The 27,231-nt window shown below is 39.4% G+C and overlaps 8 protein-coding genes and 1 non-coding gene across 11 annotated transcripts; 4 read left to right on the top strand and 5 right to left on the bottom strand.

Moving 5' to 3' along the window:
- Positions 1-1,276: 1,276 nt before the first annotated feature.
- Positions 1,277-3,026, top strand: LOC111469803 (coumaroyl-CoA:anthocyanidin 3-O-glucoside-6''-O-coumaroyltransferase 1-like). Its single transcript, XM_023115232.1, has one exon. It carries the CDS (start codon positions 1,451-1,453, stop codon positions 2,861-2,863), a length of 1,413 nt encoding a protein of 470 aa, XP_022971000.1. The 5' UTR covers positions 1,277-1,450; the 3' UTR covers positions 2,864-3,026.
- A 654-nt stretch (positions 3,027-3,680) lies between these two features.
- LOC111469804 (coumaroyl-CoA:anthocyanidin 3-O-glucoside-6''-O-coumaroyltransferase 1-like) lies at positions 3,681-5,642 on the top strand. The gene has a single exon (XM_023115233.1). It carries the CDS (start codon positions 3,971-3,973, stop codon positions 5,381-5,383), a length of 1,413 nt encoding a protein of 470 aa, XP_022971001.1. The 5' UTR covers positions 3,681-3,970; the 3' UTR covers positions 5,384-5,642.
- Positions 5,643-5,665: 23 nt separating this feature from the next.
- LOC111469641 (calcium-binding protein PBP1-like) lies at positions 5,666-6,013 on the bottom strand. Its single transcript, XM_023114974.1, has one exon. The coding sequence runs from the start codon at positions 6,011-6,013 to the stop codon at positions 5,666-5,668; it is 348 nt and encodes a 115-aa protein (XP_022970742.1).
- Positions 6,014-7,104: 1,091 nt separating this feature from the next.
- On the bottom strand, positions 7,105-9,520 carry LOC111469879 (frataxin, mitochondrial). The gene is made up of 5 exons (XM_023115343.1): positions 9,225-9,520; positions 8,823-8,895; positions 8,631-8,678; positions 8,448-8,542; positions 7,105-7,480 (listed from the first exon to the last, which is right to left on the bottom strand). Exons 1-5 carry the CDS (start codon positions 9,467-9,469, stop codon positions 7,351-7,353), a joined length of 591 nt encoding a protein of 196 aa, XP_022971111.1. The 5' UTR covers positions 9,470-9,520; the 3' UTR covers positions 7,105-7,350.
- A 938-nt stretch (positions 9,521-10,458) lies between these two features.
- Positions 10,459-12,802, top strand: LOC111469642 (transcription factor MYB8-like). The gene is made up of 3 exons (XM_023114975.1): positions 10,459-10,591; positions 12,117-12,246; positions 12,328-12,802. Exons 1-3 carry the CDS (start codon positions 10,459-10,461, stop codon positions 12,800-12,802), a joined length of 738 nt encoding a protein of 245 aa, XP_022970743.1.
- Positions 12,803-15,955: 3,153 nt separating this feature from the next.
- Positions 15,956-17,748, bottom strand: LOC111469628 (putative cyclin-D6-1). Its single transcript, XM_023114963.1, has 4 exons — positions 17,399-17,748; positions 17,016-17,319; positions 16,813-16,943; positions 15,956-16,730 (listed from the first exon to the last, which is right to left on the bottom strand). The coding sequence occupies exons 1-4, from the start codon at positions 17,660-17,662 to the stop codon at positions 16,461-16,463; spliced, it is 969 nt and encodes a 322-aa protein (XP_022970731.1). The 5' UTR covers positions 17,663-17,748; the 3' UTR covers positions 15,956-16,460.
- A 361-nt stretch (positions 17,749-18,109) lies between these two features.
- On the bottom strand, positions 18,110-18,208 carry LOC111469941. Its single transcript, XR_002714951.1, has one exon. It is a non-coding gene; the product is annotated as a U6 spliceosomal RNA (small nuclear RNA).
- A 2,422-nt stretch (positions 18,209-20,630) lies between these two features.
- Positions 20,631-25,126, top strand: LOC111469627 (equilibrative nucleotide transporter 3-like). 3 transcript variants are annotated; one of them, XM_023114961.1, is made up of 10 exons: positions 20,631-21,041; positions 21,260-21,341; positions 21,414-21,518; positions 21,604-21,759; positions 21,866-22,009; positions 22,138-22,243; positions 23,462-23,634; positions 23,709-23,869; positions 23,946-24,204; positions 24,912-25,126. In XM_023114961.1, the coding sequence occupies exons 2-10, from the start codon at positions 21,300-21,302 to the stop codon at positions 25,017-25,019; spliced, it is 1,254 nt and encodes a 417-aa protein (XP_022970729.1). In that variant the 5' UTR covers positions 20,631-21,041; positions 21,260-21,299; the 3' UTR covers positions 25,020-25,126. The 3 variants fall into 3 exon arrangements, with proteins under 3 accessions (XP_022970729.1, XP_022970730.1, XP_022970728.1); XM_023114962.1 differs by having other exon boundaries at positions 21,267-21,341; XM_023114960.1 differs by having other exon boundaries at positions 20,631-21,037; positions 21,257-21,341.
- Positions 25,127-25,260: 134 nt separating this feature from the next.
- On the bottom strand, positions 25,261-26,774 carry LOC111469629 (uncharacterized GPI-anchored protein At4g28100-like). Its single transcript, XM_023114964.1, has 2 exons — positions 25,839-26,774; positions 25,261-25,719 (listed from the first exon to the last, which is right to left on the bottom strand). Exons 1-2 carry the CDS (start codon positions 26,412-26,414, stop codon positions 25,393-25,395), a joined length of 903 nt encoding a protein of 300 aa, XP_022970732.1. The 5' UTR covers positions 26,415-26,774; the 3' UTR covers positions 25,261-25,392.
- Between the last annotated feature and the right edge of the window lie 457 nt (positions 26,775-27,231).

Here is a 27,231-nt window from a genome sequence, read left to right on the forward strand (position 1 = left end):
TCTTAGCAGATTGCCGGAATCGGCTGAAGGATCCATTACCTCCGACTTATTTCGGGAACTTCCTTGATGTGGGCGTTGTAGTATTGAAGAAGAGTGAGCTTGTGATTTGTAACAGTACCGTTGTTGCGGCGAAGGCGATCGGGAACAGAGTGGAGGAATTCGAGAGTGAGCCATTTAAAATGGCAGAGGAGTGGTTCTCATTGTGGAGGCCATGTGCGAAAGGTAAACACTTCCAGACCATTGCAGGGACGCCAAAATTAAGGGCTTAAGATGCTGATTTTGGGTGGGGAAGGCCGATGAAAAGTGAAGTGCCTTCATGTGGACAGCTCCGACTCAATTTCTGTGCAGGATTCCAGAGATGAACAAGGCGGGATTGAAATTGGATCGATTTATGGCCATATGGAAACAGAATTTGGAAGGGTTATGTGGTTAATGACAGCCACGTTATGATGTTTTCCTTTTTTGTTCATGTTGAATTCTGCCATGCAATATTTAGAAATTATTATCAATAAATTGGTGTCCGTTCTAAATAAAGTCTCCTTTTTATTTTTTATTGAGCATTCGTATATTTGTTTTGTTGGGATTATCTATAATTGGAAAAAGAATAAAGAACAATTTACCAAGTGGACGAAACCTAAAAAGGAAACAAATAAATAATCATAAATAGATGAATTTTAAAGGTATAATTAAAATTTAAAGTGTCAAACAAAAACATTTTGAATAATACAAAGTGTCACACAAAACCTTTTGAATTTATCAAATACTAAAACATTTTGAACTTGGCCACGACTAACACTTGGGTCCCGGTCCACGACTAACACTCCCCCACTTCTTTCTTCTGTTCAAAGAATTTATCATTAGGTTTACATGTAGAATAGAAAATTCTTGTAACGTGTTTTTTAATTTTTTTTTAGGCCTATCTCTTCGTTTCTTTGGTTGAGATGCCAAGTTTTTAATACGATGTTCTTCCTCCCTCATCTTTTTTCTTATAGTACAGTGTTCTTCCTCTAGTATTCTTGTTACATAGGATAGCTATTGTAAATGATAGAGTAAATTGTCATAAATAGTAAATAACTATGTATACTACAAATGGAGCCTTTTGCCGTACTTGGCAAAGTTATTATTGACTTGAATAATTGGTAAGAATGGGTTAGATTTTTGGAGAATTGTTAATAATGGTTAAGGTCTGTGATTAGGAATAACACACAAATTAACAATTTTTCTAAACAAAAATCTAACAGTTTCTTTCAAATTATTCAAGTCAATAATAACTTTACTAAGTAAAACAGAGGGCTCCATTTGAATTAGATATCCATGGGACACGTTAGGTAAAAAAAAAGATATCCCCGACCCCATCAAGATCATCTCAACATTCATCTCTTATCTTTCCACATTGATCTCCATTCTGCAATTCGTTCTTCATTTTCTTCACAAATCAGCGTTTATAGCCATGGCCGACGTTGATTACACCGCCAAGCTCTTAAACCTCTACCGGATTTCTCCTCCGGCAGGTTCAGTTCCGACCACCCTTCTCCCCATTAGTTTCCTCGACTTCATCTGGATGATTTGCAGACCCATGCGCCGCCTTTTCTTCTTCCAATTCCCTCACTCTACCAATCACTTCATGGACTCTGTTTTCCCCACTCTCAAAAGCTCCCTCTCTCTTTCTCTCCAACACTTCTTCCCTCTCGCCGGAAATCTCATCCTCCCTCCTCAACCCCAAAAGCCCCACATCCTTTACACACCTCACGACTCTGTTCCTCTTACCGTAACAGAGTCAACCGGCGGCGATTTCAACACTCTAATCGCCGACTACCCTCGCGACGCCAAACACTTTTACCCCTTTGTTCCAGACATGCCGGAGTCACGTCTCTTGCCGGACGGATCACGTGCGATACCAAATTTCGCAATCCAAATCACAATTTTCCCGAATCAAGGTCTGTGTATTTGTATAGCGTTTCATCACGTGGTTGCCGATGGAATAGCCATTCACCATTTTATTAAGTCATGGGCATCCATCTCTAGAAATGGAGGCACCTCCGATTCATTTGAAGGGCCATTGCCCTGCCACAACAGGGCAGCAATCAAGGACGTAAAAGGGTTAGAGTCCATTTTTTTACAGGAGTTGTCAAGTTGGGATTCGTTATGGAACCCAGTTCCTTATAAGCCAATAATCGATCAGGCGCCTGTTGACAGGGTCAGAACGACGCTCGTCCTGACCAGACCCATGATCGAGAAATTGAAAACATGGGTCTCAGCTGAATCAAACAATGACGAAGAGTTGAAGCCATTACGATTGTCATCGTTCATCGTCACATGCTCTCTCGTTTGGGGCTGTCTGATCAAATCAACCCAAAGCGAAGTGAGTGATTCTGAAGACGAGGACGAGCTCTGCCACTTTGGGTTCTTAGCAGATTGCCGGAATCGCCTGAAGGATCCATTACCTCCGACTTATTTCGGGAACTGCCTTGACGTGGGCGTTGTAGAATTGAAGAAGAGTGAGCTTGTGAAGCGTAACAGTACCGTTATGGCGGCGAAGGCGATCGGGAACAGAGTGGAGGAATTTGAGAATGAGCCATTGAAAGTAGCAGAGAAGTGGTTCTCATTGTGGAAGGCATATTCGAAGGATAAACACTTCGTGACCATTGCAGGGTCGCCTAAATTAAGGGCATATGACACTGATTTTGGGTGGGGAAGGGCGATGAAGAGTGAAGTGCTTCATGTGGACAGTTCCGAATCAATTTCTCTGCAGGATTCCAGAGATGAAGAAGGTGGGATTGAAATTGGTTTGGGGCTTCACAACACTCGAATGGATCGATTCATGGCCATATGGGAACAGAATTTGAAAGACTTGTGTTCTTAAATCTCTCATGTTTCTAATTCAAACAGAGTCGTTGACAATGGCAAACTTGAAATTTGGTGTGGAATAAAAACAATAGAAAATATTGTTAACGTTGAAATTTTCTTCCATTGTATTTTATTTAAATTTGATGTTGAATAAAAACAACCAAATTTTATGTATCAAATTCAAATTATTATCAACTATCTTAACTTTTTTTTTTTTTTTTTTTTTTATGAATAGTAAAAAATTATATTTGTTTTGTTGAATGATCATAAATAAATAAATTTAAAGGTAAAGTATTAAGTTGATGATATTGGAAAATGCAAAGGCTATAAATAAGAGAAAATAATCAAATTTGGAAAATAATCAAATGTTTATTGTTGGTGATTATATATATATTTTTTTTCTTATGATTATTATATATTTTTTTCTTATGATTATAAATTGATTTGTGTTTGTTTGTGAACTTTTAATATATTTTATCTAAATTTTTATCGAATAATTAAAATTAACAACCCAACCCGAAACTTTTTAGGTTGGGTTGAGGTACCAATCAAATCCATCCGAACTTTTGTAGAGCACAATCCAACCCCACCCATGTGCACACGAGACCATATATGGGTGAAAAATTGATCCAAACCTAAAATAGGAAGATTTAGACCATAGAACTTATATATGGATTACTTTTTTGTTTTTTTGGTACTTAATTATGAAATTTTATATTTTAAATATAAATTGTATTAGAAAATAAACAAAATTTGAAATTATATAAGAAAGTATTTCTGCAGAACTAGAAATTTTATTGTAATAAGAATTAAAATAGAAAGGGGAAAGGGGATGTTCTTGCCATAGTAATTAAATATCATAATAGTATAGAATCTTATTGTGTTCACTTGGGTACATGATGTATTTAATTGTGACATTTTAATAAAATTAAGGAAATTAAGAGGTAGTGATGAGTTTAATTGATTATGTTCTTGGATCGGTAATTAATTTATGATGAATTGGATCAAGTTTCTGTTATTATTTAAACTGAAAAGCCCTCAACAAATCACTGCCCTGTTTTGACACACCTTTCCATTCTGCAAATTCGTGGTTCATTTTCTTCCAAAATCTGGGTTTGTAGCCATGGCCGACGTTGATTACACCGCAAAGCTCTTAAACCTCTACTGGATTTCTCCACCGCCAGGTTCAGTTCCGACCACCCGTCTTCCCCTTAGTTTCCTCGACTTCCTCTGGACTATTTGCAGCCCCATGCGACGGCTCTTCTTCTTCCAATTCCCTCACTCTACCAATCACTTCATCGACTCTGTTTTCCCCACTCTCAAACACTCCCTCTCTCTTTCTCTCCAACAATTCTTCCCTCTCGCCGGAAATCTCATCCTCCCTCCTCCACCCCATAAGCCCCACATCCTTTACACACCTCACGACTCTGTACCTCTTACCGTAGCAGAGTCAACCGGCGGCGATTTCAACACTCTAATCGCTGACTCCCCTCGCAACGCCAAACACTTTTACCCCTTTGTTCCTGACTTGCCGAAGTCACGTCTCTTGCCGGACGGGTCACGTGCGATTCCAAATTTCGCTATCCAAATCACGATTTTCCCAAATCAAGGTCTGTGTATTTGTATAGCGTTTCATCACGCGGTTGCCGATGGGATGGCCGTTCACCATTTTCTTAAATCGTGGGCATCCATCTATAGAAATGGAGGTGACTCTGTTTCATTTGAAGGACCGCTACCCTGCCATGATAGGGCAGCAGTGAAGGACCCAAATGGGTTAGAGTCAATTTTTTTACACGAGTTGTCAAGTTGGGATTCATTATGGAACCCAGTTCCTGAGAAGCCCATAATCGATCAGGCGCCTGTTGACAAGGTCAGGACGACGCTTGTCCTGACCAGACCCATAATCGAGAAATTGAAAACTTGGGTTTCAGCTCAATCAAACAGTGACAAAGAGTTGAAGCCTTTACGATTGTCGTCGTTCATCGTTACATGCTCTCTCGTTTGGGGCTGTCTGATTAAGTCAACCCAAAACGAAGCGAGTGGTTCTGAAGACGAAGATGAGCTCTGCTACTTTGTGTTGGTAGCAGATTGCCGGAACCGCCTCAAGGATCAAATACCGCCGACTTATTTCGGGAACTGCCTTGACGTGGGCGCTGTAGTATTGAAGAAGAGTGAGCTTCTGAAGCGTAATAGTATCGTTGTTGTGGCGAAGGCGATCGGGAACAGAGTGGAGGAATTTGAGAGTGAGCCATTTAAAATGGCAGAGGAGTGGTTCTCATTGTGGAGAGCATGTGGGAAAGCTAAACACTTCCTGAGCGTTGCAGGGTCGCCTAAATCAAGGAGTTATGATACTGATTTTGGGTGGGGAAGGCCGAAGAAAAGTGAAGTGCTTCATGTGGACAGTTCCATCGCAATTTCTCTGCATGAATCCAGAGATGAGGAAGGTGGGATTGAAATTGGCATGGGGCTGCATAAGACTCAAATGGATCGGCTAATGACCATATGGGAACAGAATTTGAAAGGGTTGTGTGGTTAAATCTTTCATGTTTCTAATTCAAACAGAGACGTTGGCAATGGCAAAGTTGAATTTGGTGTTGAATAAAAACAAAGATACAATAAAAATCGCTTTCAGAAGTGTTGTTAATAGTTTTTTAAGCATTAACAGAGTAGCAGAGGTAGTGGGCCTGGTTATTCAACTATTTTTGGAGTTGACATAGAACAGAGTAACAACACAGGGACGCTGGGATAATTGAAAATGCAGAGGCTTCCTATTCCTCGCTAGCCATTGCCCAAGCCATGGCTGTGGCAAGAGAAATAATCAGCAGGTCTTAAACTGGTGGTGGGAAGCGTGTTGAAGGCAATACAAAGAGTGTTGCATAAGTTCAGGGCTTAATCTAAACATCAAAACACAAAACTCCATCTGGTTCAAAGCGCCATCGCCATCCAAATCGCCCTCTGTCATCATGCTGAGAAGCTCCGCCTCTCCCATGTCCCGCAGACCCAAAAGGGAAGAGTTTAACCGGAGGCTGTCCAACGTGATGACGCCCTTCTCCTTGTCCATCAGCAGCTGAAACCCATTACACAGCTCGTTTATCAGGCCCTCTCCCCCTAATTGCTCTGCCATTACCGGCAGCAAATCATGGAAAGCAGCACTCTTTCTGGCCATTAATTAAGAACAGGATGAATTTGCTTGGGAACTTGGGGTTGAATGAAAATGGGATTTATAAAGCGAGAAGAAAGGGGAGAAGAAAAGACGGAGAAATTGGGTTAGATGCGATCTCTTTCTTCTTCAGCAGAAGACAGCGCAGGGACTGCAATTGCATCTCGCCTTCGTGGAAGCTTTGAGAAGGCTGTTGTTGTCATTTTAATGGCTGCAACAATCTTTGACTTCGCCTAAATCATGTCGTGGGGATGGGTTTTTCTCGTCAACTCACCTCTTTTCATTCAAGACTTGGTCTTGGCTTTGGCTTCCACCGACCCAATTTGTTAACCAAGCTAAATCGAATGTTCAACAAAAAGAACACAATTTGTTTGGTATTGCTTAATAAAATTAATTTGTTTGTGTTGAGTGCTGTGGAACATGCCTTAATTAAATGTTGAAGGCTGACTTTCCCATTGTCTATTTATCTATACCTTCACAAAGATGAAAATATAATATTGTAATTTGTGTTAATAGTAATTATTAGATAGTTTTTAGTGTTTTATAATGTTCTGGAAGAAGATCAATTTATAAAGCTGAGATATCAATGGAAACATGTCTTGTTTATTGTTTTTATTTACTCTCCTTTGTATTATATCAATTATTTCAAACAATTAGTGGTGGATTAGAGTTGTTACAAATGGTATCAAATCCAGACACCAAGCATGAGCTAACGAAAATGCTCGCTCCTAAGGGGGTGGATTGTAAGATCTCACATCAGTTGAAAAGGGGAACAAAACATTATTTATAAGAGTGTAGAAACCTCTCCCTAGCAAACGCGTTTTAAAATTCTGGAGAGAAAACGCAAAAAAAAAAAGTCCAAAGAGGACACTATAAGCTATGTTGGCACAAATAGTGAGAAAACACACTTTTCAAACAATCAAAAACTCAGATAGTGCTTCTAAATTGAATGAAATCCCTGTTTAACTAATTTCAAACCTATACAAAAAGTTTTCATCACATTTTACAATGTCATTGAATGTTCTAACTCCCTTCTCACCAATCTCATCATAAGATTGTGTGTGTACATATATATATATATATACATACAAAAGTGGGAGTTGAAATCTTTGACCTTCTAAAAGATTAATTATATCTCGGTAAGTATGAATATAGCTCAAGTTGATCATAAATAGGTAAAGTTGAAACACTAGAAACTATATCATATTATTGCATAGTGAAAACGAGAAAAAAGATGGGGGGCTCTAGGATACTTAAGAAGGTGGACCAAACTGAACAAGCTGCATAAACATGCGCCTAAATGCTTCTGAATAACCTTATCATATCCAAGTAATTCGAAAGGCTCAAGAAAGATTAATTGGCTCACCACATAGCTGCGCCAATTCAGTTTCTAAAAGTCTCAACAGGTTTGCTTTGTTCCGCCTATAAATCCAAGCCTGTGAGTCCTGATCCCAATCAAACCTGGACGGACCACTGCAAGGAAGAACATAACATGGGTTGTCACATAATTTCTTTAAAAAATGAAGAGCTTTGCCAAACTATGTCTTGGGTCGTCACAAAATTGTGCACAATACTTGAATATTTGAATAATCAACCTCTTTGTTTGAGCTCTTTGTTCTCTCAGGACCAAACTCAAAGTAGTTTCATTCCTTATTTTCTCCTTTAATACAAGATAAAGACATCTAGGGATAGGAGACATGCCCTTATGAATGGGTAAATGTTAGATGAACAGAAAAGAAATTCCATTTTTTTTAGTAAAGAAGTCGAAAGACGAGCGCAAAGCTTTGCCATGAAATAAAATCAGGGACAACGTGTTGAGAATTGTTGGAAGAGGAGTTCCTCGTCGGCTAATTAAGGGGTTGATTATGGGTTTATAAGTAAGGAATACATATTCATTGGTATGGGGCCTTTTGGAGAAACCAAAAGTAAAGTCATGAGATCTTATGCTCAAAGTGGATAATATCATACCATTGTGGGGGTTTGTGGTTCCTAACATGGTATTAGAGTTATGCTCTTAACGTAGTCATGTTAATAGAACTCTCTAGTGTTGAACAAAGAAGTTGTGAGCCTCGAAGGTGTAGTCAAAAGTGACCAAGTGTCGAACAAAGAGTGTAATTTGTTCGAGGGCTCCATAGGCCTCAGGGAAGGCTCTATGGTATACTTTGTTCGAGGAGAAGATTGTTGAGAATTGTTGAAAGAGGAGTCCCACATTAAGGGGTTGATCATGAATTTATAAGAAAAGAATACATCTTTATTGGTATGGGGCTTTTCGGAAAGAGAGCTTATACTCAAAGTGGACAATATCAAACCATTGTGGGGATTTGTAATTCCTAACACATCGTCTTGCGAAAATGGTCTTTGAAACAGATGGCATAGATAAACATTGTAGATTCTTATCATTCAACAGGAGAATGAGTCAATAGTGAAGCATAATTCATACCTCACAGGAGAAGAAAGCCAAATTTGTCTGTTAGGCGTTTGTTTGTTCAAGACGTACGTGCCAAGATCGCCGAGCCTTAGGGTCAGTACCTCGTTCTACAAAATGAAAATCGGATAAAATTAAGCATTATCTATTCATATGAAATGAAATGAACAAATTTTAGAGCTTCTAAGTCATTCTCACCCCATAATCTACGTCAAAGCCATCAATTTGGAGATCATCACCATATTCCTGCCAAGCAATGAAATATAGATAAACAAAATTTTAGCAGCAATGCCGAAATATGTATATGAAACATATAAGCTGTTACCTTCCTTTAGTTTATAAGATAAAATCAAGGGCAAAAAGATTTTCATTTCATTGATACACAATTACCTCTAATTTCTCTTGCAGTCCATGAATTGTGGAATCAACTAACCTATGAAACTCTCCCTCCTGCATCAGGGAACTGTAGCAAAGATTAGCGAAGAGCACTTGAGCCCTTCTCTACCAAATGCATTCAACTACTAAAGAAAACCCCATGAAAGGCAGTCGTAATTTGTTCAATCAAGGGAAATTGAACTGAATGTAAGACATCCACAACACTTCGTTGAAGAAACACGAACCTACTCTTAGTTTAGTTAGGACCAAAAATTCGAAAATCAATTACCTAATTTGAAAGGCTTCAAGATTGCAAAACAAAATTGGGGGAAGTGGATGAACTTACAAACTTCCGCTTCTTCAAAATCTCGATTCAAATACATAGTTTCTCTTACAAACGGAAAATGAAGAAGTTACCTATAGTCAATGGTGGCAGGTCCGCGAGAATCATCGCCGACGAAATCCAGAGGGCGGGAGCAGAAACTTCGAGAAAAAGACGGAGGATGAAATTGATGAACATTATCGGAGAGATCGAGGAGAGGTCTTGTAGGTTCTAGAAGATACGAATACTTCCTGAAAGAAGAAGAGGAGGAAGAAGATAAAAAAGACGGCACCTTCAGTATCCTTGAAAGCTTACGCAGAGGAAGCAGCTTGGTAGCCATTGTTACATCCTCCGAGTTGAAACTGCGGGCACGCTCGCTCCAGTTTGTGGAGACTTTGGATATGGGCCTCGAATAAAGCCCATGGATCCAAGACAAGGGCCCTCTCTGATTGGGCTTTAATTGGGTCGTACCTCCCGCGTTTTTTATTTATTTTTTATTTTTTATTTTTTAACAAATAATAAGTAGGAGTAGGAGTGTAAAAATCACTCTCTAGTAGATGCGTTTTGAAATTATGAGGCTGAAAACTATATGTAACATGCTAAAACGGACATTATCTACAAGCGGAGGCCTTAGGCTGTTACAAATGATATAAGAACCAGACACTAGGTGGAGTGCTAGCGAGGACACTCAGCTCCAAGAGAGATGAATTGTGAGATTCCACATTGGTTGGAGAGGGGAACGAAGTCTTCCTTACAAGAGTGTGGAGACCTCTCTAATAGATAAATAAATTGAAATATGTTGAGATCCCACATCGTCGAAACATTAAGGGTGTGAAAACCTCTCCCCAAATATATGTTTTAAAATCTTGAGAGGAAGTCCAAATAGACAATATCAGCTAGTGGTAGGCTTGAGCGGTTATAAATAATATAAGAGCCAGACATGAAACGGTGTGGTAACGAGAACGCTAGACCTTCAAGTGGTGTGGATTGTGAAATCGCACGTCGTATTAGTATTAGAAGACTCAAACAATTATTGGACTTAGAGTGATTTGACAAGATATTTTAACATAAGTCCAACAACAATCACTCGTTTGTTTAATTTCGCACGTTAAACAACTGTTGCAGCTATGTTTGTGCATGTTCACACCCATATTTTGTCCATTTCAGCTTAACATATAGTTGAAATGACGATATGGATTTCGTAAGCTCGGGCCGTCAATCCACACCTTATATATACACTATATCCCTTAACTAAGCATCTACCCAAGCCTCCCCATTCACCAACTCTCCCCGATTCGCATGCAATAACCTCTCCAACTCTCTAAGAAAATGGTGCGATCACCGATTGTTGATAAGGATGGAGTCAAGAGAGGTGCTTGGAGTTCTGAAGAAGATGATAAGCTCATGGGTTATGTTCAGAAACATGGCCCTCGGAAATGGCGGCAGGTTCCCTGCGTTCCAGGTACGTTTATAAATCGAACCACGGTTCTCCCTAATGACATTGTTAAGAATATTTAGTAATAAATTATAGTTTACCATATATATTATATTTGATATTTTATTATAATGCAAATATCTAATATTTGCCTTATTATCATAGGTATTTTTCCATTTATTATTATTTCCATATATAATGCAAATATCTAATATTTGCCTTATTATCATAGGTATTTTTCCATTTATTATTATTTCCATATCCTTGTAATTAATTTGATTATAAATAAATTATCATAGGTATTTTTCCATTTATTATTATTTCCATATCCTTGTAATTAATTTGATTATAAATAACATAACTTTCACACCATTTAGGTGTGGTGGATTAATCAAACATTCACATGGTATCAGAGCCCTCTCAGTTTAACAACCCAATCCTTTCTTTTCAATGGCTTTTGAATCCTCTAATCTTCTTCTCCACCACTCCTGCTGGTTTTGACGCCGCAGGGGCAGTCTTCATGGCTGCTGCAGGCGGAGCCGATTGATTACTCTTCAGCTCCACCCTATTGACCTCCAAATCACCTTTCGTCATACTCTGTACATACAACCTCACCTTTTCCAACCCAATCGGTTTTCCCCTTGGCCAATATAGTCTCTCTCATTTTCTTCCCAATCAACCTTCATCCTTCACATAAACCCTAACCTAAACCTATCAACCTTTTGCAGAGATTTACCTTCGGAATCTGGGTGCCGCACTGGCCTATNGCGACAATCCCTCTTCATGGGTTAGACATATTCTCGCCGAAGCCAAGGCAGCATCGCCGCTGAGCGGCGATCCCTCTGCAATTTTTGATGGCCAAGAACCGGGTTGTTAGCATCTTCAAGAAAAGTGTTTCTCAACCTCTTTGAATTTTTCAGATTCAAGCTTCACGTTCGTTTAAATCCGACGCTTAGCTTGCGGTGGGGTGTTAAGAATATTTAGTAATAAATTATAGTTTACCATATATATTATATTTGATATTTTATTATAATGCAAATATCTAATATTTGCCTTATTATCATAGGTATTTTTTCCATTTATTATTATTTCCATATCCTTGTAATTAATTTGATTATAAATAAGATAACTTTCACACCATTTAGGTGTGGTGGATTAATCAAACATTCACAGACATGATATTGTCCACTTTGAGCATGAGCTATCGTAACTTTACTTTTAGTTTTCTCAAAAGACCTCGTACTAATGAAGAGGTATTCCTTTGACATGACTAAGCTCAGGGAATGAAGAAGTACTTCTAATACCACCGGTACCATATATTGTCTTTTAGTTTTCTCGTAACTTTACTTTCGAAACCCACAACTTTTTTGTTCGATATTTAAGAATTCTATTGACATGACTAAGCTCAGGGCATGATTCTAATACCATGTTAGGAGCCACAACTCTCTACAATGGTATGATATTGTCCACGATGAGCATAAACTCTCATAACTTTGCTTTTAATTAGTCAATATGGTATGAAATTCTGACCTGGGTTTGGGCAATTACACAGGGTTGGCAAGATGCGGCAAGAGTTGTAGACTGCGTTGGTTGAACTATCTCCGCCCCGGTCTCAAGAAAGGAAACTACACAGATGAAGAGAATGACTTAATCTGCAAATTGCATGAAATGCATGGCAATAGGTAGCTCTAAATGCCATATCTCTCTCGCTCCCAACTCTCAACTTTTTAATCAGAGTTGTAATGTCTCGCATTGTGTTTTAGATGGTCAATGATTGCGACGAAACTACCTGAAAGAACGGACAATGAAATAAAGAATCATTGGAACACTCACCTAAAAAAACTAAAGAAACAAGTAGAGCGTATATCAGAACCATCAACTCAGCCAAAACCGAAGAAATTAAGGCCCAACATAGCGTCTGATTTGGAAGCAAAAACAGAAGAGTTTACGGGGTATTGCTCCACCAAATTTGGGATTGTAGAGAGCTCTTCATTGTCGCTACAAACGTCTTCGACTTCCAGTGATGCCAATTTTGGGAGGCTGAATTGGGCGGTGGAAGAATATGATCAGAGCGGCTATGGAGATCTGTGGAATGAACCATTTATTTGGGATGGAGACGATGTGAGCTATGTTCTTGATGGCTCCATGCAGTTCTCACCAGACAATGGAATGTTTTCTCCTCAAGTGCATGAGACAACCTACGACGATTACATAGATTTGTTCTGCTCTTTGCTGTAACCCAACTTAAATAAATGGCACCCGTTTGAAAAAAGAGGTGACAATTAAAATATGTTGATGAGGTTTGGTTAATTAATATGTTTTTTTTTTAATGAATTGTAAATTTTTCTTATTTTTCTTCTTTAGAGTCAGAAATCAATTTCAAAATTAAGCTACAAATTCGAAATAAGTTTAAATTTTAAAAGGTTTAAAATTTTTTAATAGGTCGAATAAGACAATATCTGTTATCGGTGAGCTTGAGCGGTTACAAATGGAATCAAAGCTAGACACCGAGTTGTGTGTCAGTGATGACGTTGGCCCTGAGGAGTAGATTGTAAGATATCATATCGGTTGGAGAAGGGAACGAAACATTTTTTTATAAAGGTGTGGAAACCTCTTCCTAACAGACACGTTTTAAAACTATGAGACTGACGACGATACGTAATGGGCAAAAAACAGACAATATTGGTTAGCATTGAGCTTGAGGCTATTACAAATGGTATCAGAGTTAGACATCAAGGACAGTGACCCCAAAGAGGGTAGATTGTGAGTTCTCATGTCGGTTAGACATGGGAACGAAGTATTCTTTATAAGTGTGTGTAAACTTCACCTTAGAGACGGGTTTTAAACCCGTGAGACTGATGTCAATACGTAACGGGCCAAGACGTATAATACCTGCTATCGGAAGGCTTGGGTTGTTACAAATTGTATTAGAGTCAGACAGTGTGCCAGCAAGGACACTAATCCACACGTTTTAAGACTGTGAGCATGACAACGTTACATAACGGACTAAAACAGGCTAGAAAGCAAATAAATATAGAGGTTGAGAAGGGGTAGGCGTAGTAATCAAAAGATAGATTGCAATTATGAAGAAATCATAATATAATATAAACCTAGGACGGTGGCAGAAGCTATCTAGGGAGGTGGCCTCCTTATGTATACACATATGTAGGATTCTAGTTTTGAGCCATATCGTCCGTACTTGTCTGAGTTTCGGCTACAACAGTAAAAGAAGATTCAATAATGGGAAGTAATAAAACAGTGAAAAGCATTAGTAGGAGACAAAGCGTAGCCCCCCCCCCCCCCCCCCCCCCCCCCNCCCCCCCCCCCCACCCAATGCATTTATGGAAACCCTTGGATTGATTCAAAATTTGAAACCAAACCCTTGTGGCCCTATCCCTGTGTCTCGGTTTCCATGTGACTTTGCTCACCCTGCATTCACATCATGGGACTCCTAAACCCAATTTGTGCTCATATTTATGGTCCATGGAAATGAAAGAAGGAGCAGGAGAAGAAGAAGAAGAAGAAATTGTGTTATTATGGTTTGGTCCCACCACACATTAATTCTCTTACCTTTCTCTCGGAATTTTTGGTTCTCATATCTCTATCCCTCTTCAGGGTTTCATTTAAGGTACTGATAACAGCATGCAGTCTTGTCCCAACTAAGCCTACCGCTGATTTCGAATGCGACTCTATATTACAAAGATAGAGCCTTGAGTGAGTTAATGATCAATTTTTGCAGTGCTAAACTTGTTTGTTTGCACTATATTCTTTTGTTGTTTTTAATCATACAGTGTGTAGCTGATGTGTTTTAAAAATATTAATGGAAATCCGAAAAAATTCAAAGAGGATAATATTTGCTAGCCGTATGCTTGAGCTGTTACAAATGGTTTCAAAGCCAGACACTGGACTATGTGCCAACGAGAAGGTTGAGCCTAGAAGGGGATGAACACGAGACGATGTGTTAGTGAGGAGGCTAATCCCTGAAGAGGATGAACACGAGACAGTGTGCCAGTAAGGACGCTGGCCCCAACGAGGGATGGATTGGAGAGTCTCACATCGATTGGAGAACGGAACGAGTGCTAGCAAGGACGCTGGCCCTGAAGTGGGTAGATTGTGAGATCTCACATCGGTTGGGGGAGGAGAACAAACATTCTTAGCATGGAAACCTAAGAGGGTTGATTGTGAGATCCGAATCGGTTGAGAAGGAGAACAAAGTATTGTTAGTATGGAAACCTCGCATTTTAAAAACTTTGATAGGAAGTCCGAGAGGAAAAGTTCAAAGAAGACAATATCTACTAACAAGTTTAAGTTAGATTATTCCAACAAAAACTTATAGAGTTCAAATTAATGGAAAAGGAATCCATGTTTACGTGAAGTTCACTCCAAAGGGACTCGATCTCCAACCAAAAAGGATTCTAAGGCATCAATGAGAAGAAGTGGGAAAAGGGTTAAAGTATGTAGAAAAAGAAAAGAACAAAGCAAGTGTGTAGAAAGCTGATGAATTTTCAAATCCAAACCCACTCATTCTTGAGTTGGATGATTAAATTAAGGTAAGTTGATGGATTGAATAAGGAAGTGGATGGTGTTAATATCATCAAGCCCTGCCTGTATGGCTGTTGTGTAGTGTCCCATTCTTGAGTTGTGTGTAGTTGTTATCATGTTTTGGGTGCAGAGAGAATGGTGATCTTAAAATTTAAGAAATGGGTCCAGATTATATTTGATAGGGAAGTTTCATTACGGGGGACCATCGTATGTATGGGTTACCTAATTTCAAACATTATTATCTTTCTCTAATCAACCCTTTCAAACCCACCCATTGCTCCTTTTCTTTTCTTTTCAACGTTTTCTTTCCTTTCAAACCCACCCACGAACCTCCACACAATGGTATGATATTGTCTATATTGAGTATATGTTATCTTGACTTTATTTTTGGAAAATGTATTTCTTACTTATAAACCACGATCATCTCGTAATTAGCCTGTAGGACTCCCTTCCAACAATCCTCCTCTCGAACAAAGTACCCATAGAGTCTTTCCAGAGTCTTAAGAGCCCTCGAATAGTCTCTCCTTAATTGAGACTCGATTCATTCTCTAAAGTCTTCGAACAAAGTACACCATTTGTTTAACACTTGAATCGCTTTGAGTTAAGTATATAGCATGACTATATCATGTTATGAATCATTAATTTCCACAATTGTATAATATTATCCATTTTGAGCATAAGCTCTTGTGACTTTACTTTTTAGTTTTCCCAAAATGTCTCATACCAATGTAAATGTATATCTTACTTATAAATTCATGATCATCTCCTTGATTAGTCAACGTGAGACTTCCTCTAGCAATCCTCATAAGAGTCTGACTTCAATGAGTACTTATGCTCAAACCAAAGAAAAATGTGGGACTACTAGTAGTTTCATCTTCATTTCAATGGGTAAGAGTTCAATTTAAAACTTGAACAATTATAAACACGTTTAATAACGATTTAGTTTTTAAAAAAATTGGACTTAGCTCCTCATTATCAATCTCTTTGTTTTGTGGACGTCGTTCTTTAAAAAGCACATTCAAATTCTTAGTCAAATTTCAAAATAAAAAACGGTTCAAAGTTCTTTATTTTGGATTAATATATACTACCGGAGCTCGAGAAGAAAAAAAAAACACACAAAATCCAAATCCAAACACCGCAGCTCCACTTCTAACTTCAAAGCTCTGTTTTGTCTTTGTTTTGGTCCCAAAATCCCAGCAAAAAGGAACAAAAATTCCCTCTTTTCCCCTTCCCCTGTTTTTTTCCCTTACCAGAATCCCTCCATTGCTACATACATACAAATCCCCTCTTCTTTCTCCTCGCCCCTCTGACGAGTCAGGCCACTCAACTGTCACTTTCAGTCTTCCACATCTCATCAACATTGCTGGATCTGAGACATCCGCACCGTCTGATTCTTGCAGTACCCAACCATTACTTTTCTCTTCTTTCCACCCTTATCTGCTCTGTTCATCAGGCTGGAGGAGACTCTGCTCGGCATGAACGTATTTTCAATTTCAGAGCTCGAAAAATGGTGGTCGAGCACATTGGCCGCCGTGTCTGACCTCTCTTCCATTTCCAATCCCCTTTCGTACCCATTTATCACTATCGCCTGCACTCTCTTGAAGCATTTCACCAACATTTCCTCCTGCACCCATACCCTGTTTTTATCAGAATCTCAAAAAACGAGCTTGTGTTCTTCTTTTAAACTTTTAAAAGTGGGCATTTACTGTATTTTCATATGAACACTCAAGGATTGCTTTTTTAAAGCAAGTATATTGAATTGGGAAGAGCTCATGCGAGGCTGAGAGCAGAGCTGCTGCTGCAATCACTGATGGCTTGAACTCCAAAACCTCAATCCCTACAGTCAAACAAAACAAATGAAATGTTTGTTTGTTCATTGATGTTCCTTTTTTAAATGTTTAATGAATACCATTTTGAGCTATGAAGATGATCTCTGTAGCTCTGGCTTTGAGAGCTTGCAAGAATGGTGGGTCTCTGAGTTTGAAGAGGGAAATGAAGAAAGGGATGAAAGAGAAGGGAGTGATTGAGCGCATTCGCCATTTAAGAGCACCCAAGACGAGAACTTCCATTCTGTGAAGTGTTTGAGGATCAAATATGAATCCCTCATTGCTCTGTTCCATAAAATCGAAGAGATTGTGGTCTGTTTGCTTCATTTTCGCAGCCAGAGAAACACAAGAAACGGCGAGAAGCCTCAAGACCCATGGTTTCGGTTGCTGTAGCAGAACAGAGAAGGCAGAGTCAAGCAATTAGCTTCAATTTGCAAAACAATGAAGAAACAGGGGAAAGGCTTACCGGAACTCCCTGAATGGAGAAGAAGCGGTCGAGATAGTTGACGGCGAGGTAAGAGAAGTGAGGGCCAATTTTGGAGTTGGAGGAGCAGTGTGAGATTAAAGAAATGGTGTCTCGCCGGACGGCGAAATCAGACGGAGAAGCTTGAAGAGAGTGAAGGTAAGATTGAGAGAGCATGTGATCGGATTCGATGAGGAAGAGAGAAGAAGCGTCGGAGGAGTGAAGATCTTGGAGATGGGTTAATGGGTTTTCGAGATCAAACTCCATGGAATTGGAGAAACAAGTGCTGAGAGAGAAGAGCAGAGAGGGAGTTTCAATTCATAGGGATTGAGGGTGGAACACGCAAGGCATCGTAGTTTTAAGGGTAGGAGGAGAGCAGGGGAGAGAAAAAAGGACCGTCTTTTTAACCTATTTTGTCTTGTCTAGCGTGTTTTTTAAGAAAATTATAAGAATATTATCTAACATGGAAGAGGAGAAATAAATATTTTTTTTTTGCAATGGTGCGTAAATCTCTTCGCGGAAAAACCTAAAGAGGATAATTTCAATTCTTTTAATTTTTTTGTAACGATATGATCTCAGTTCATTCATGTATCACTCTTTTACTCATACGTCACACTCCCACTAGCTTCTAGCTTGGTTTGTCCTAAACAACATCCTACTAGGAAAAGTACCACTATGAACCCTAAAACTCTAAAGATTTGTAATGTCCCGTTCAAAGATTTAGATCATTTCTCAATTTGTTCATGTCATCCTTATTTGAAGGTCATACTAATCTTCACTGTATCGTCCTAATTTCACTATTTTGTGATAATATATTTCTAAATTTTAAATTTTGCATCTAATACCGTAATCCAAAATTAAAAAAAAAAAGTGCAATAAATTTCTTATTTTAATGTCACATCCAACATTCAAATTTATGAGTTTATTAAACAAACCATCGAGAATTTATAAATTTCGATATTGTATTTTGGCGTTGATATATTTAATTAATTTATTTTTTTTGATGGAAGAATAAAAAATGATGGTGTCTCATATGGCACTAGCATTATTAGTTTTATTTATTTAAAAAATAAAAAAGAAAAAAAGAAAAAGAAAAAGCAAGAAATAAAGAATTTGATCGGCGTCTAAATACTTTCAAAGTTGTAGAATAAAGTTGCCCAAATAATATGTAGAATAAAGTAATTTAATATATTGAAAGAAAATGCGTTGAAAGGGAAAAATAATTGCCAAAATTTATTTATTACATATTATAATAATTTTAAATTTCTTACCCTCCCCATTACTCGATTGGTCAATAATTAATTTTTTTCGTCTAAATAATAAATTAAACTCAATTCAATTATAAAATATTTGATTGGGTTAATTCGAGTGGTTTAATTTATTTGAGTCACCTTCAAAATTCTATTTTTAATAAAAAGTAAAATGTTAATATATGTATTATATATATATATATATATATATATATTTATTTAGTTCCAAATATGATTAAGATTTGATGACTCAATTTTAATATATATTTTAGAAAAATTCACTGACACAAATCATACGAATTGGGTTGAGTTGATCGGATTTTTAACATCACCAGATTTTTTCATCTCTCTATATTGCGTAAGGCTCAAGGGGCCCTTTGGGTCGAGGGCTAGCAGGGGCACAAACACGAAGGTCTACGTGGCATGCGCATGCATGAGATTCTACACACCTAAGTGCGCATGTTACGATCCATGGATCCTTCTCATTGCACCAAAATCCACGTCAATCCAACGCACCCATGCACTTAGACGATGTTGCATCAAAGCCCCTTTATAGGTACATAGTGAGGGATTGAGTTTTGTTGTGCGGGTGTGTTGGTGTGCATAGATGGAAGAGAAAGTGTAAATAAAGGGAAATAGAATGGTTAGTATAGTAAAGAATTGTTCCACACACATCCCCTCATGCACCCCTTTTACTACTTTTGGTGCATTGAAGTAGAGACAGAAATGATGAGCGGATATTTCACACGGAAGCCCCCCATGCACAATACATCATCATTCAACCCACCCACCCTTTTACTCTTTGTTGGACTCTGTTTCCATTTCATTTGCTGCACATTATCAGTGTCATCTCCTTCTCATGTTCGTCGCTCATACTTTTCTCTTATCGGCGTTGAATTTGGATTCGATTGGATAAACGTTCTCGAATCGTACGTCTTGGTCTCTCGTGTTTAGGATTGAACTGCTTGTTCGGGTTAAGAGACATAATGGTTATGGTTAAAATGTTATAATGGCATTTGGTCCCGAGATTTTTGGGTTGATATTGAAGGATTGGACTAAGGCGATTGTAAGTCAAATGAGGATAAGCTGGTTTTTGGTATGGTTGGAACGTTTGAGCTCTATAGTAACGGTATACTCATGTTTTAGAAGTTGGGTCGTTAATGTTTTTCCATTAATCTTTTTAGAATGGAGTAGGACGACTAAAAGGATTAAACTATAGGAATCAATTGAAATTTAATATTGTCAACTTAAACATAATTCAACTAGTTAAAACATATATATTATATTAAAAGTTCAGAAATTTGACTATTCCTTCTCTATTTTATATCATTGAACTCGAAAAAGAAAACAAAAGTAATACTGAGGCCAATTTATTCTAAAATGTCTGAGGTTTGATTCAACCCGAGCTTTAAAACTAGACGAATTTATATGGACTATGGTTCAATTTAGTAGGGGCAATTGGACTAATGGGTTGGGCAATTGGGCCTTGCCACGTTTAGAAAGAAAACCAATCATGGATCCCTTCCATTTCTAATATATGGATAGGATATGAGCCCTATATAATCCGGACGAGGGTTTGATGGGGTCAGTCCAATTGATCTGGGCAGAGTTGGAATTTGGTCTGCTACAAAGATCAGACCGGGGAATATAATTTTCATTCAGAAGTGAAATATCTCCTCACTTTCTACTTCTAAATGAGATTTTCCATCCGTTAAATAGACATATTTATAGATAGATGTTCATCAATAAAATGAAATAAGGTCGGACATTTAGCCTATCATGATGATCAACTTTTAATGTCATGAACATTTAAAACATAGTAATGAACTATCTAATAATATATTTTTTTCAATCAAATCTCGATAATACTTTTACACAACAATCGACCACAAAATAACTGTAAAACATAGATAAACATACATATATATATATATTAAACCATTTGAAAATATGAACGACTTTTATTTCACATAACATAAGGTTTACAAGAATCCAAAAACAACATTAAAGATAATCTTTAGTGATTGGTGAAGAGGATAAGGCGACGACCCAATATCGTATCGACCTTTCTCCGATATTTTTTCAATGACAAATGTTCCAATTTCTCATTTTCTAAGAGAACCCATGATCAGATCTTTTCTTCCCCTCAGTTCTTTGTTCAGTTAGCAAAAGCTCAATGAATTTTCAGTATCTACAATTCCCTTTTCGTTAACTGTGGCTCAACTTCCGATGAAACTGTTGACGGTCCAAAAAGGGTTCGGAGAAAATTTAAAGAATACGAAGATCAGGATGAGGAAAGAATCATGAAGATGATGATCACCGTTTATTTGTCTTCATTATTGCCGTGGGATTCAGCTTTCAATCCCTCCTCTGCTTGAAGATTTAGACAAAAGAAGGTCTGTCCCTCAAGACATCTTAGCTTGTTTTTAATACCATCCATGTTTTCGATTGAAATAAAAGTCAATAGTTAACAACTTCCCGTTTCAATCGGTAGTGGGTTTGATTTCTTCAAGCTAGATATTATTTATGGGAAGTTAATCACGCCATTCTTCGTCTTCTTCATTTTGTTATTCTAAATTTAAACATTCTCTTATTATACTGCTCGCGGCGGAAGAGATCAGGGGTCTTCTAAAAGCTATTGAAAGGAAGTGATTATGGCGGTGACTGATGAAAAAGCGGATGTCGTAAGGCTTGAGGTTTGTAATCGAAATCTTGGGTAGTAATGAAATTGTGAAATCTCTGATGGGTATTGTTATTTTTGTTGAAAGGGTAAATATAGTGCAATGATTGTGTGTTGGCTTCTTGGAAATGGATGCCTGTTTTCTTGGAACAGTATGCTGACCATTCAAGATTACTATGGCTATTTGTTTCCGGTAATTTTCATTGTCTTGAGTAATTTAGTAGCCTTGAACTTGAAGGATTACAATGATGTTATTTCCCCTTTGAAATGTTCTACAGAACTACCATCCTTCAAGGGTTCTTACTCTTGTGTATCAGCCATTTGCGCTTGGAACACTCTGCATACTCGCATCTTGGGAAGCAAATATCAATACCAGAAAACGGAATCTCTTTGGATATGTTCTGTTCTTCATTTCCTCCCTCTTGGTTTTAGTTGTAAACACTGGTTTCTTCTTTCTTTTTATGTTCTTGTGTTCTGAATATGTAAAATGCTTATGAAACTGCTTAGAAATTTGTGGACTGCCATTGTTAATGTTTGTAGTTGGATTTAGCAACATCTGGTAAAGGAGGTCTGGGTCCCTTCATAGGAATTTGTGCCATTAGCGGTGCTTTTGGGATTGCAGATGCTCATGTTCAAGGAGGAATGGTTGGGGATCTTTCTTTTATGCAACCAGAGCTCTTGCAGGTTAATAATGCCACTTTCCATGGTTTGTGCATTCACTTGTCTGATAATCTTTCTCTGGCATCAATTTTGCTTTGCCTTGTCTCAAATTTGTAACTTTTTTGGGTGCTTTTTGATCTTGAATTCCTCAGTCTTTTCTGGCTGGCTTGGCTGCCTCCGGCGCTCTTACCTCGGGTTTGAGGTTAATTACTAAAGGAGCATTTGAAAATTCTAAGGGTGGCCTTCGCAAAGGAGCTCGTAGGTGCTCTTGTTTCTGGTTTCTGGTTTGATTTAAAGCAAATTGGTGTCTGCTTGGATTATAACTTTGAGCTGCTATTGTATAAACATATTGCATATGGGTTTTGTTTGTTGATCTCTATATAGTAGACCAATGGCCATACAAATTAAGACCAATCTATCGAATCACTGTCATAACAGCTTGAGCCCACCGCTAGCAGACATTATCCTCCCTAGGGTTTGTAACAGTCCAAACCCACTGCTAGCAGACATGTTTTAAAACCTTGAGGAGGAGGAGCGGGAAAGCCCAAAGAAGACAATATCTGCAAGCGGTGGACTTGGGCTGTTACAAATGGTATCAGAATTAGATACTGTGCAGTGTGCCAGTGAAGACGCTGAGCCCCGAAGGGGGTGAACACTAGGCGGTGTGTCAGTGAAGACGCTGAGCCCCGAAGGGGGTGGACGCTAGGCGGTGTGTCAGTGAAGACACTAAACCCTTATGGGTTTTGTTTGTTGATCTCTATATAGTAGACCAATGGCCGTACAAATTAAGACCGATCTATCGAATCACTGTTATAACAGCTTAAGCCCACTGCTAGCCGACATTATTCTCTCTAGGGTTTGAGCAGCCCAAACCCACTGCTAGCAGACATGTTTTAAAACCTTGAGGAGGGGAAGCGGGAAAGCCCAAAGAAGACAATATCTGCAAGCGGTGGACTTGGGCTGTTACAAATGGTATCAGAACCAGAACCAGATACCGTGCGGTGTGCCAGTGAAGACGCTGGGCCCCGAAGGGGGTGGACACTAGGCGGTGTGTCAGTGAAGACGTTGAGCCCCGAAAGGGGTGGACACTAGGTGGTGTGTCAGTGAAGACGCTGAGCCCCGAAGGGGGTGGACACTAGGCGGTGTGTCAGTGAAGACGCTGAGCCCTGAAGGAGGTGGACACTAGGCCGTATGCCAGTGAAGAAGCTGAGCCCTGAAGGGGGTGGACACTAGAGTGGTGTGCCAGCGAGGATGCTGAGCCCCGAGCGGGGATGGACACCAGACGGTGTGCCAAAGAGGACAATATTTTCTAGCATTGGAATTGGGCTATAACAACTAATTTTTTTATATTTTCATTTGATGTTTATGAAGAAGTGGCTTCCTTTAAACTAGTGTGTAATGCACAGAGAACACAGTTATTGCCTTAATGACATCAGACCCCTCCCTAAAGACTGATTCTTCTACCATTCTCTGCAGTTTTGTTCTTTGCAATCTCAACATTTTTTGAGCTTCTCTGTGTTATCCTCTACGCGTTTACTTTTCCAAAACTGCCAATTGTGAAGCATTTTCGGGCCAAGGCGGCATTAGAGGGGTCAAAAACAGTTTCAGCTGACCTTGCTGCTGCTGGGATCCATGGGGTAGCAGATGAGGTATGTAACATCTCAAAACATCCAAGCATCTTCTTATCGAACTTGGTCGAATAACGCATAAGAATTACGTGTAGGCCATGGGAAAAGCAACCGAAGTCGAGCGACTGAGCAATAAAGAACTATTGTCACAGAACATAGATTATGTAGTTGACATTTTTTTTATATATGCTCTCACATTGTCCATTTTTCCTGGATTCTTATCTGAGGACACTGGATCACACAGTTTAGGAACATGGTATGTGTCTTCATTTGCACATTTCATTAAATGTTTATTCGTGTCGAGAATTGAGCATATCTCTTGCTTCTCTCAGGTATGCACTCGTGTTGATTGCATCATACAATGTTTCTGATCTTATTGGGAGATACATTCCGCTCATCGGATGTATAAGGCTAGAGTCACGGAAATGGCTTATGGTCTCGATCGTTGCCCGTATCTTACTCCTACCGGCATTCTACTTCACAGCCAAGTACGGCGACGAAGGTTGGATGATACTACTCACCTCATTCTTGGGCTTGACTAATGGCTACCTCACCGTTTGTGTGCTCACTTCTGCACCAAAAGGTTACAAGGTAAGCTTGGTTAAATAGAAGCTAAAAAGTGCAAGATTGAGAAATAGTTTGTGTTAGGAATTACGAACCTCCACAATGGTACGATATTGTCCACTTTAAGCATAAACTCTTGTGACTTTGCTTTTGGTTTTCTTAAAAGGCCTCATACCAACGGAGATTTATTCGTGACTTATAAACCTATGATCATTCCCTTAATTAGCCAATGTTGGACTCTCTCCCAACAATCCTCTCCTCAAACAAAGTACATCATAGAGCCTTCCCTGAGGACTATAGAGCCCTTGAACAGCCTCTCGAGTCTTGACTCCTTCTCTAGAGTCCTCGAACAAAGTACACCCTTTATTCGACACTTGAGTCACTTTTGACTACACTTTTGAGGAGTCCTCGAACAAAGTACATCATTTGTTCGACACTTGAGTTACTTTTGAACTACACCTTTGAGGCTCACAACATCCTTTATTCGATACTTGAGGAATCTATTGACATGGCTAAATTAAGAGCTTGACTCTAATACCATGCAAGGAATCACGCTTTCACTTTGAGCATAAGCTCTCATGGCTTTGCTTTTGGTTTTTCCAAGAGGCCTCATGTCAATGAAGATTTATTCCTTATAGATCCATGATCATTCCTTTAATTAACCAACGTGGGACTCCATTCTAACAATCTTGTTGTGCATTATTAAGTAAGAATGTTTCTCACTTGTTGTGCAGGGACCAGAGCAGAATGCCTTGGGGAACTTGCTGGTTCTATTCTTACTTGGAGGAATATTTGCAGGAGTCACCCTGGGCTGGCTGTGGCTTATAGGCAAGGGCTGGTAAAGTAGTGTAGATTTATAGGCTGTTTGGGAATGCTCTTTAATAATTGCTTCTTGCAAAGCCATTTTCATTATAAGTGATTCATTACAATTCTCTTAGATTTGGTTCTATATCTTTAAACTTTTGTCTGTGACTCATGGAGAGACCCCATTTTTGTGAGAATATTTGAAACGTTTCACAGAATTCAATGCACTTCAAACTGGAATATTTACTGCTGTAAAAGAAAACAAAACTGAAGCAGATCTGTCCCACCAAACCCAATTTTACTGTAGGGTTAAGAAAAAAGACACAAAATCAACAGCTTTCATGTGACAGACACGACATGGTCTTTCCCTCCAAAATAATCCAAGAAACTACGGCCCAACGGAACCTCATATTACGGATGTGTCAAGAACCAGATGAAGAGCACTGCTGTTAAGGGCAAGAATGGATACATGAAGGTCGAGGGTGAAGAAGTGGAGGACTGTGTGTTCTCAAATTGAAGGGAATCAACGGCCAGTGGCATGTTTTCTTGATCTGGGCTGCACTTTGAATCGTGAGGCGGGTGAGCACTGTACATTATGGCTCTTAGAACCGCTGAAACTGTTGGAATGTACGCCGTTTTGTTGCGAGCGAGCAGCCATGTTAGCCCCATCAGTTGGCAGTCTCTGTTGAACATTTTGGTTGCTCTTTCGGTGGTGTTGGTGTCTCTAGCTCCCTTTACCTGATCGGAAACATAAATTAAGGAGCAAAAAAAGCGAAAAGATCCCATTTTTCAGCTACCCATTTCAATGTGGGAGTCGATGAGATAAGAATCGTTACGGTTAAGTTGTTTTGCAGAACCTTTTGGAGTGCGCCGAGGCATTTGGTGCAACCGGAGTAAGATGCGTTGCGGCAATTCTTCTCCAGATCACGCACTGCCGGCGTTGGGGTGGCGTTGTGGAAGCCGGAAAGATTGAATGCTGCTGGACAAGACAAGGAACTTATCTGGTGGAGACGAATTCCACAGAAGCACAATACAGCGTCGCAGCTGGAATTGGGCTGGGGAATTCTGATATTGCGCTTCACCAACGAGTTTTGCAATGATTCCACGCATTTCTGGGAATCGTCTGGCATCAATGGCAGATCTATTTCGGCTGTTGGCGCTGGAGCCGACACTTCTAACGCCGACCTGGCATGAGCTGCAAAGAGCCATGCCGCTAGCACTGGACAGCACCGGCTCCGGTCTAGGTTCCCATTGCAGGCTTGGCTCACTCCCCCGAATAGCTCGTCGGATAGGTCCAGCCGACAGACTTGAGTTTCAGCTTCTACTGGGATGGCCGGAACAGAGGATTCCCCTGTTACGCCAGCAACAGAAACTTGGAACAGAGTCGATAAGATCATAAGGATTGATGAAACTACAACCATCAGAGAGACCATATTTTGAAGTTTCCTTGATGGGTTTTGTTTTTGATGATCGAGGAAGAAATGGGTTGCGCATACAAAGTCGAGAGGAAGAAGATATAGATTGATCGGGAGCACGAAGGTTGTTAAAAAGATAGCATTCGAAAGCGGATTTGACTGAAAGGGGATAGGATTTGATGTCTTTCTACAACCAAAAATAATTCTAAAGCAACCTCGCCAAAGGAAAGCGTAAAGATCAAGAACAAGAAGGAGAAACTGTGAGGGATTGAAACGAAGTAGAATTTGGATTGGGCCGAAAGATGGTCTCTGAGATAATGAAAACAGGACATGACCACATGGGGTCTAACATTTTCTAAAGCGACAGAGAGAGAGAGAGAGAGAGAGAGAGAGAGAGAGAGAGAGAGAGAGAAATGGGCTCTGGTTTAAACTTTATCTTCGTACAGAGGGCATCAAATAGTCGTCCCGGAGCACCATGGGACGACCACAGCGGACCGGCGAAGGACTAGTTTCTGAACTTTCCGGCACGGCGGTGGAGCAGAAGTACCTAAACTAAACCAAACGCATGGTGGGTTTTCCTCAGAAAGGAACGAAGGAGGAGAAAAACCCATGATGGGCATCTTATCCTCTTAAAAACTGACAAATACAAAACCCACAATTGGGTTTGGCATCAAAGAAGAAAATGTGAACAGGCCACAGCGACAACATCGGTGGCGTTAACTTAAAAGACAAACTGGAAATGTCAATCAAGAAGAAATGATTCGGAGGAAAAGCTCCGGCTACGGCGGGGCCCTTGTCTCTGTCACACCATGAGAAAGGCCGCTGCTTTTTGCCT

This window comes from Cucurbita maxima, unplaced genomic scaffold (assembly GCF_002738345.1).
Source record: "Cucurbita maxima cultivar Rimu unplaced genomic scaffold, Cmax_1.0 Cma_Scf00041, whole genome shotgun sequence".
Taxonomy (NCBI): domain Eukaryota; kingdom Viridiplantae; phylum Streptophyta; class Magnoliopsida; order Cucurbitales; family Cucurbitaceae; genus Cucurbita; species Cucurbita maxima.

Excerpts from the sequence above, each read along its gene's own strand:
- LOC111469803 (XM_023115232.1), top strand. The coding sequence starts at position 1,451 with ATGGCCGACGTTGATTACACCGCCAAGCTCTTAAACCTCTACCGGATT.
- LOC111469804 (XM_023115233.1), top strand. The coding sequence starts at position 3,971 with ATGGCCGACGTTGATTACACCGCAAAGCTCTTAAACCTCTACTGGATT.
- LOC111469641 (XM_023114974.1), bottom strand. The coding sequence starts at position 6,013 with ATGGCCAGAAAGAGTGCTGCTTTCCATGATTTGCTGCCGGTAATGGCA.
- LOC111469879 (XM_023115343.1), bottom strand. The coding sequence starts at position 9,469 with ATGGCTACCAAGCTGCTTCCTCTGCGTAAGCTTTCAAGGATACTGAAG. Across the intron at positions 8,896-9,224 it reads CCTGCCACCATTGACTATAG|TTCCCTGATGCAGGAGGGAG; the intron begins GTAACTTCTTCA and ends TCTTTGCTACAG. Across the intron at positions 8,543-8,630 it reads GCTTTGACGTAGATTATGGG|AACGAGGTACTGACCCTAAG; the intron begins GTGAGAATGACT and ends TTCATTTTGTAG.
- LOC111469642 (XM_023114975.1), top strand. The coding sequence starts at position 10,459 with ATGGTGCGATCACCGATTGTTGATAAGGATGGAGTCAAGAGAGGTGCT. Across the intron at positions 10,592-12,116 it reads GCAGGTTCCCTGCGTTCCAG|GGTTGGCAAGATGCGGCAAG; the intron begins GTACGTTTATAA and ends GCAATTACACAG. Across the intron at positions 12,247-12,327 it reads CATGAAATGCATGGCAATAG|ATGGTCAATGATTGCGACGA; the intron begins GTAGCTCTAAAT and ends ATTGTGTTTTAG.
- LOC111469628 (XM_023114963.1), bottom strand. The coding sequence starts at position 17,662 with ATGGAGTTTGATCTCGAAAACCCATTAACCCATCTCCAAGATCTTCAC. Across the intron at positions 16,944-17,015 it reads CATCTTCATAGCTCAAAATG|GGATTGAGGTTTTGGAGTTC; the intron begins GTATTCATTAAA and ends GTTTGACTGTAG. Across the intron at positions 16,731-16,812 it reads AGTGTTCATATGAAAATACA|GAGGAAATGTTGGTGAAATG; the intron begins GTAAATGCCCAC and ends GTATGGGTGCAG.
- LOC111469627 (XM_023114961.1), top strand. The coding sequence starts at position 21,300 with ATGGCGGTGACTGATGAAAAAGCGGATGTCGTAAGGCTTGAG. Across the intron at positions 21,342-21,413 it reads CGGATGTCGTAAGGCTTGAG|GGTAAATATAGTGCAATGAT; the intron begins GTTTGTAATCGA and ends TTTTGTTGAAAG. Across the intron at positions 23,635-23,708 it reads TCCATGGGGTAGCAGATGAG|GCCATGGGAAAAGCAACCGA; the intron begins GTATGTAACATC and ends AATTACGTGTAG.
- LOC111469629 (XM_023114964.1), bottom strand. The coding sequence starts at position 26,414 with ATGGTCTCTCTGATGGTTGTAGTTTCATCAATCCTTATGATCTTATCG. Across the intron at positions 25,720-25,838 it reads GCCTCGGCGCACTCCAAAAG|GTAAAGGGAGCTAGAGACAC; the intron begins GTTCTGCAAAAC and ends GTTTCCGATCAG.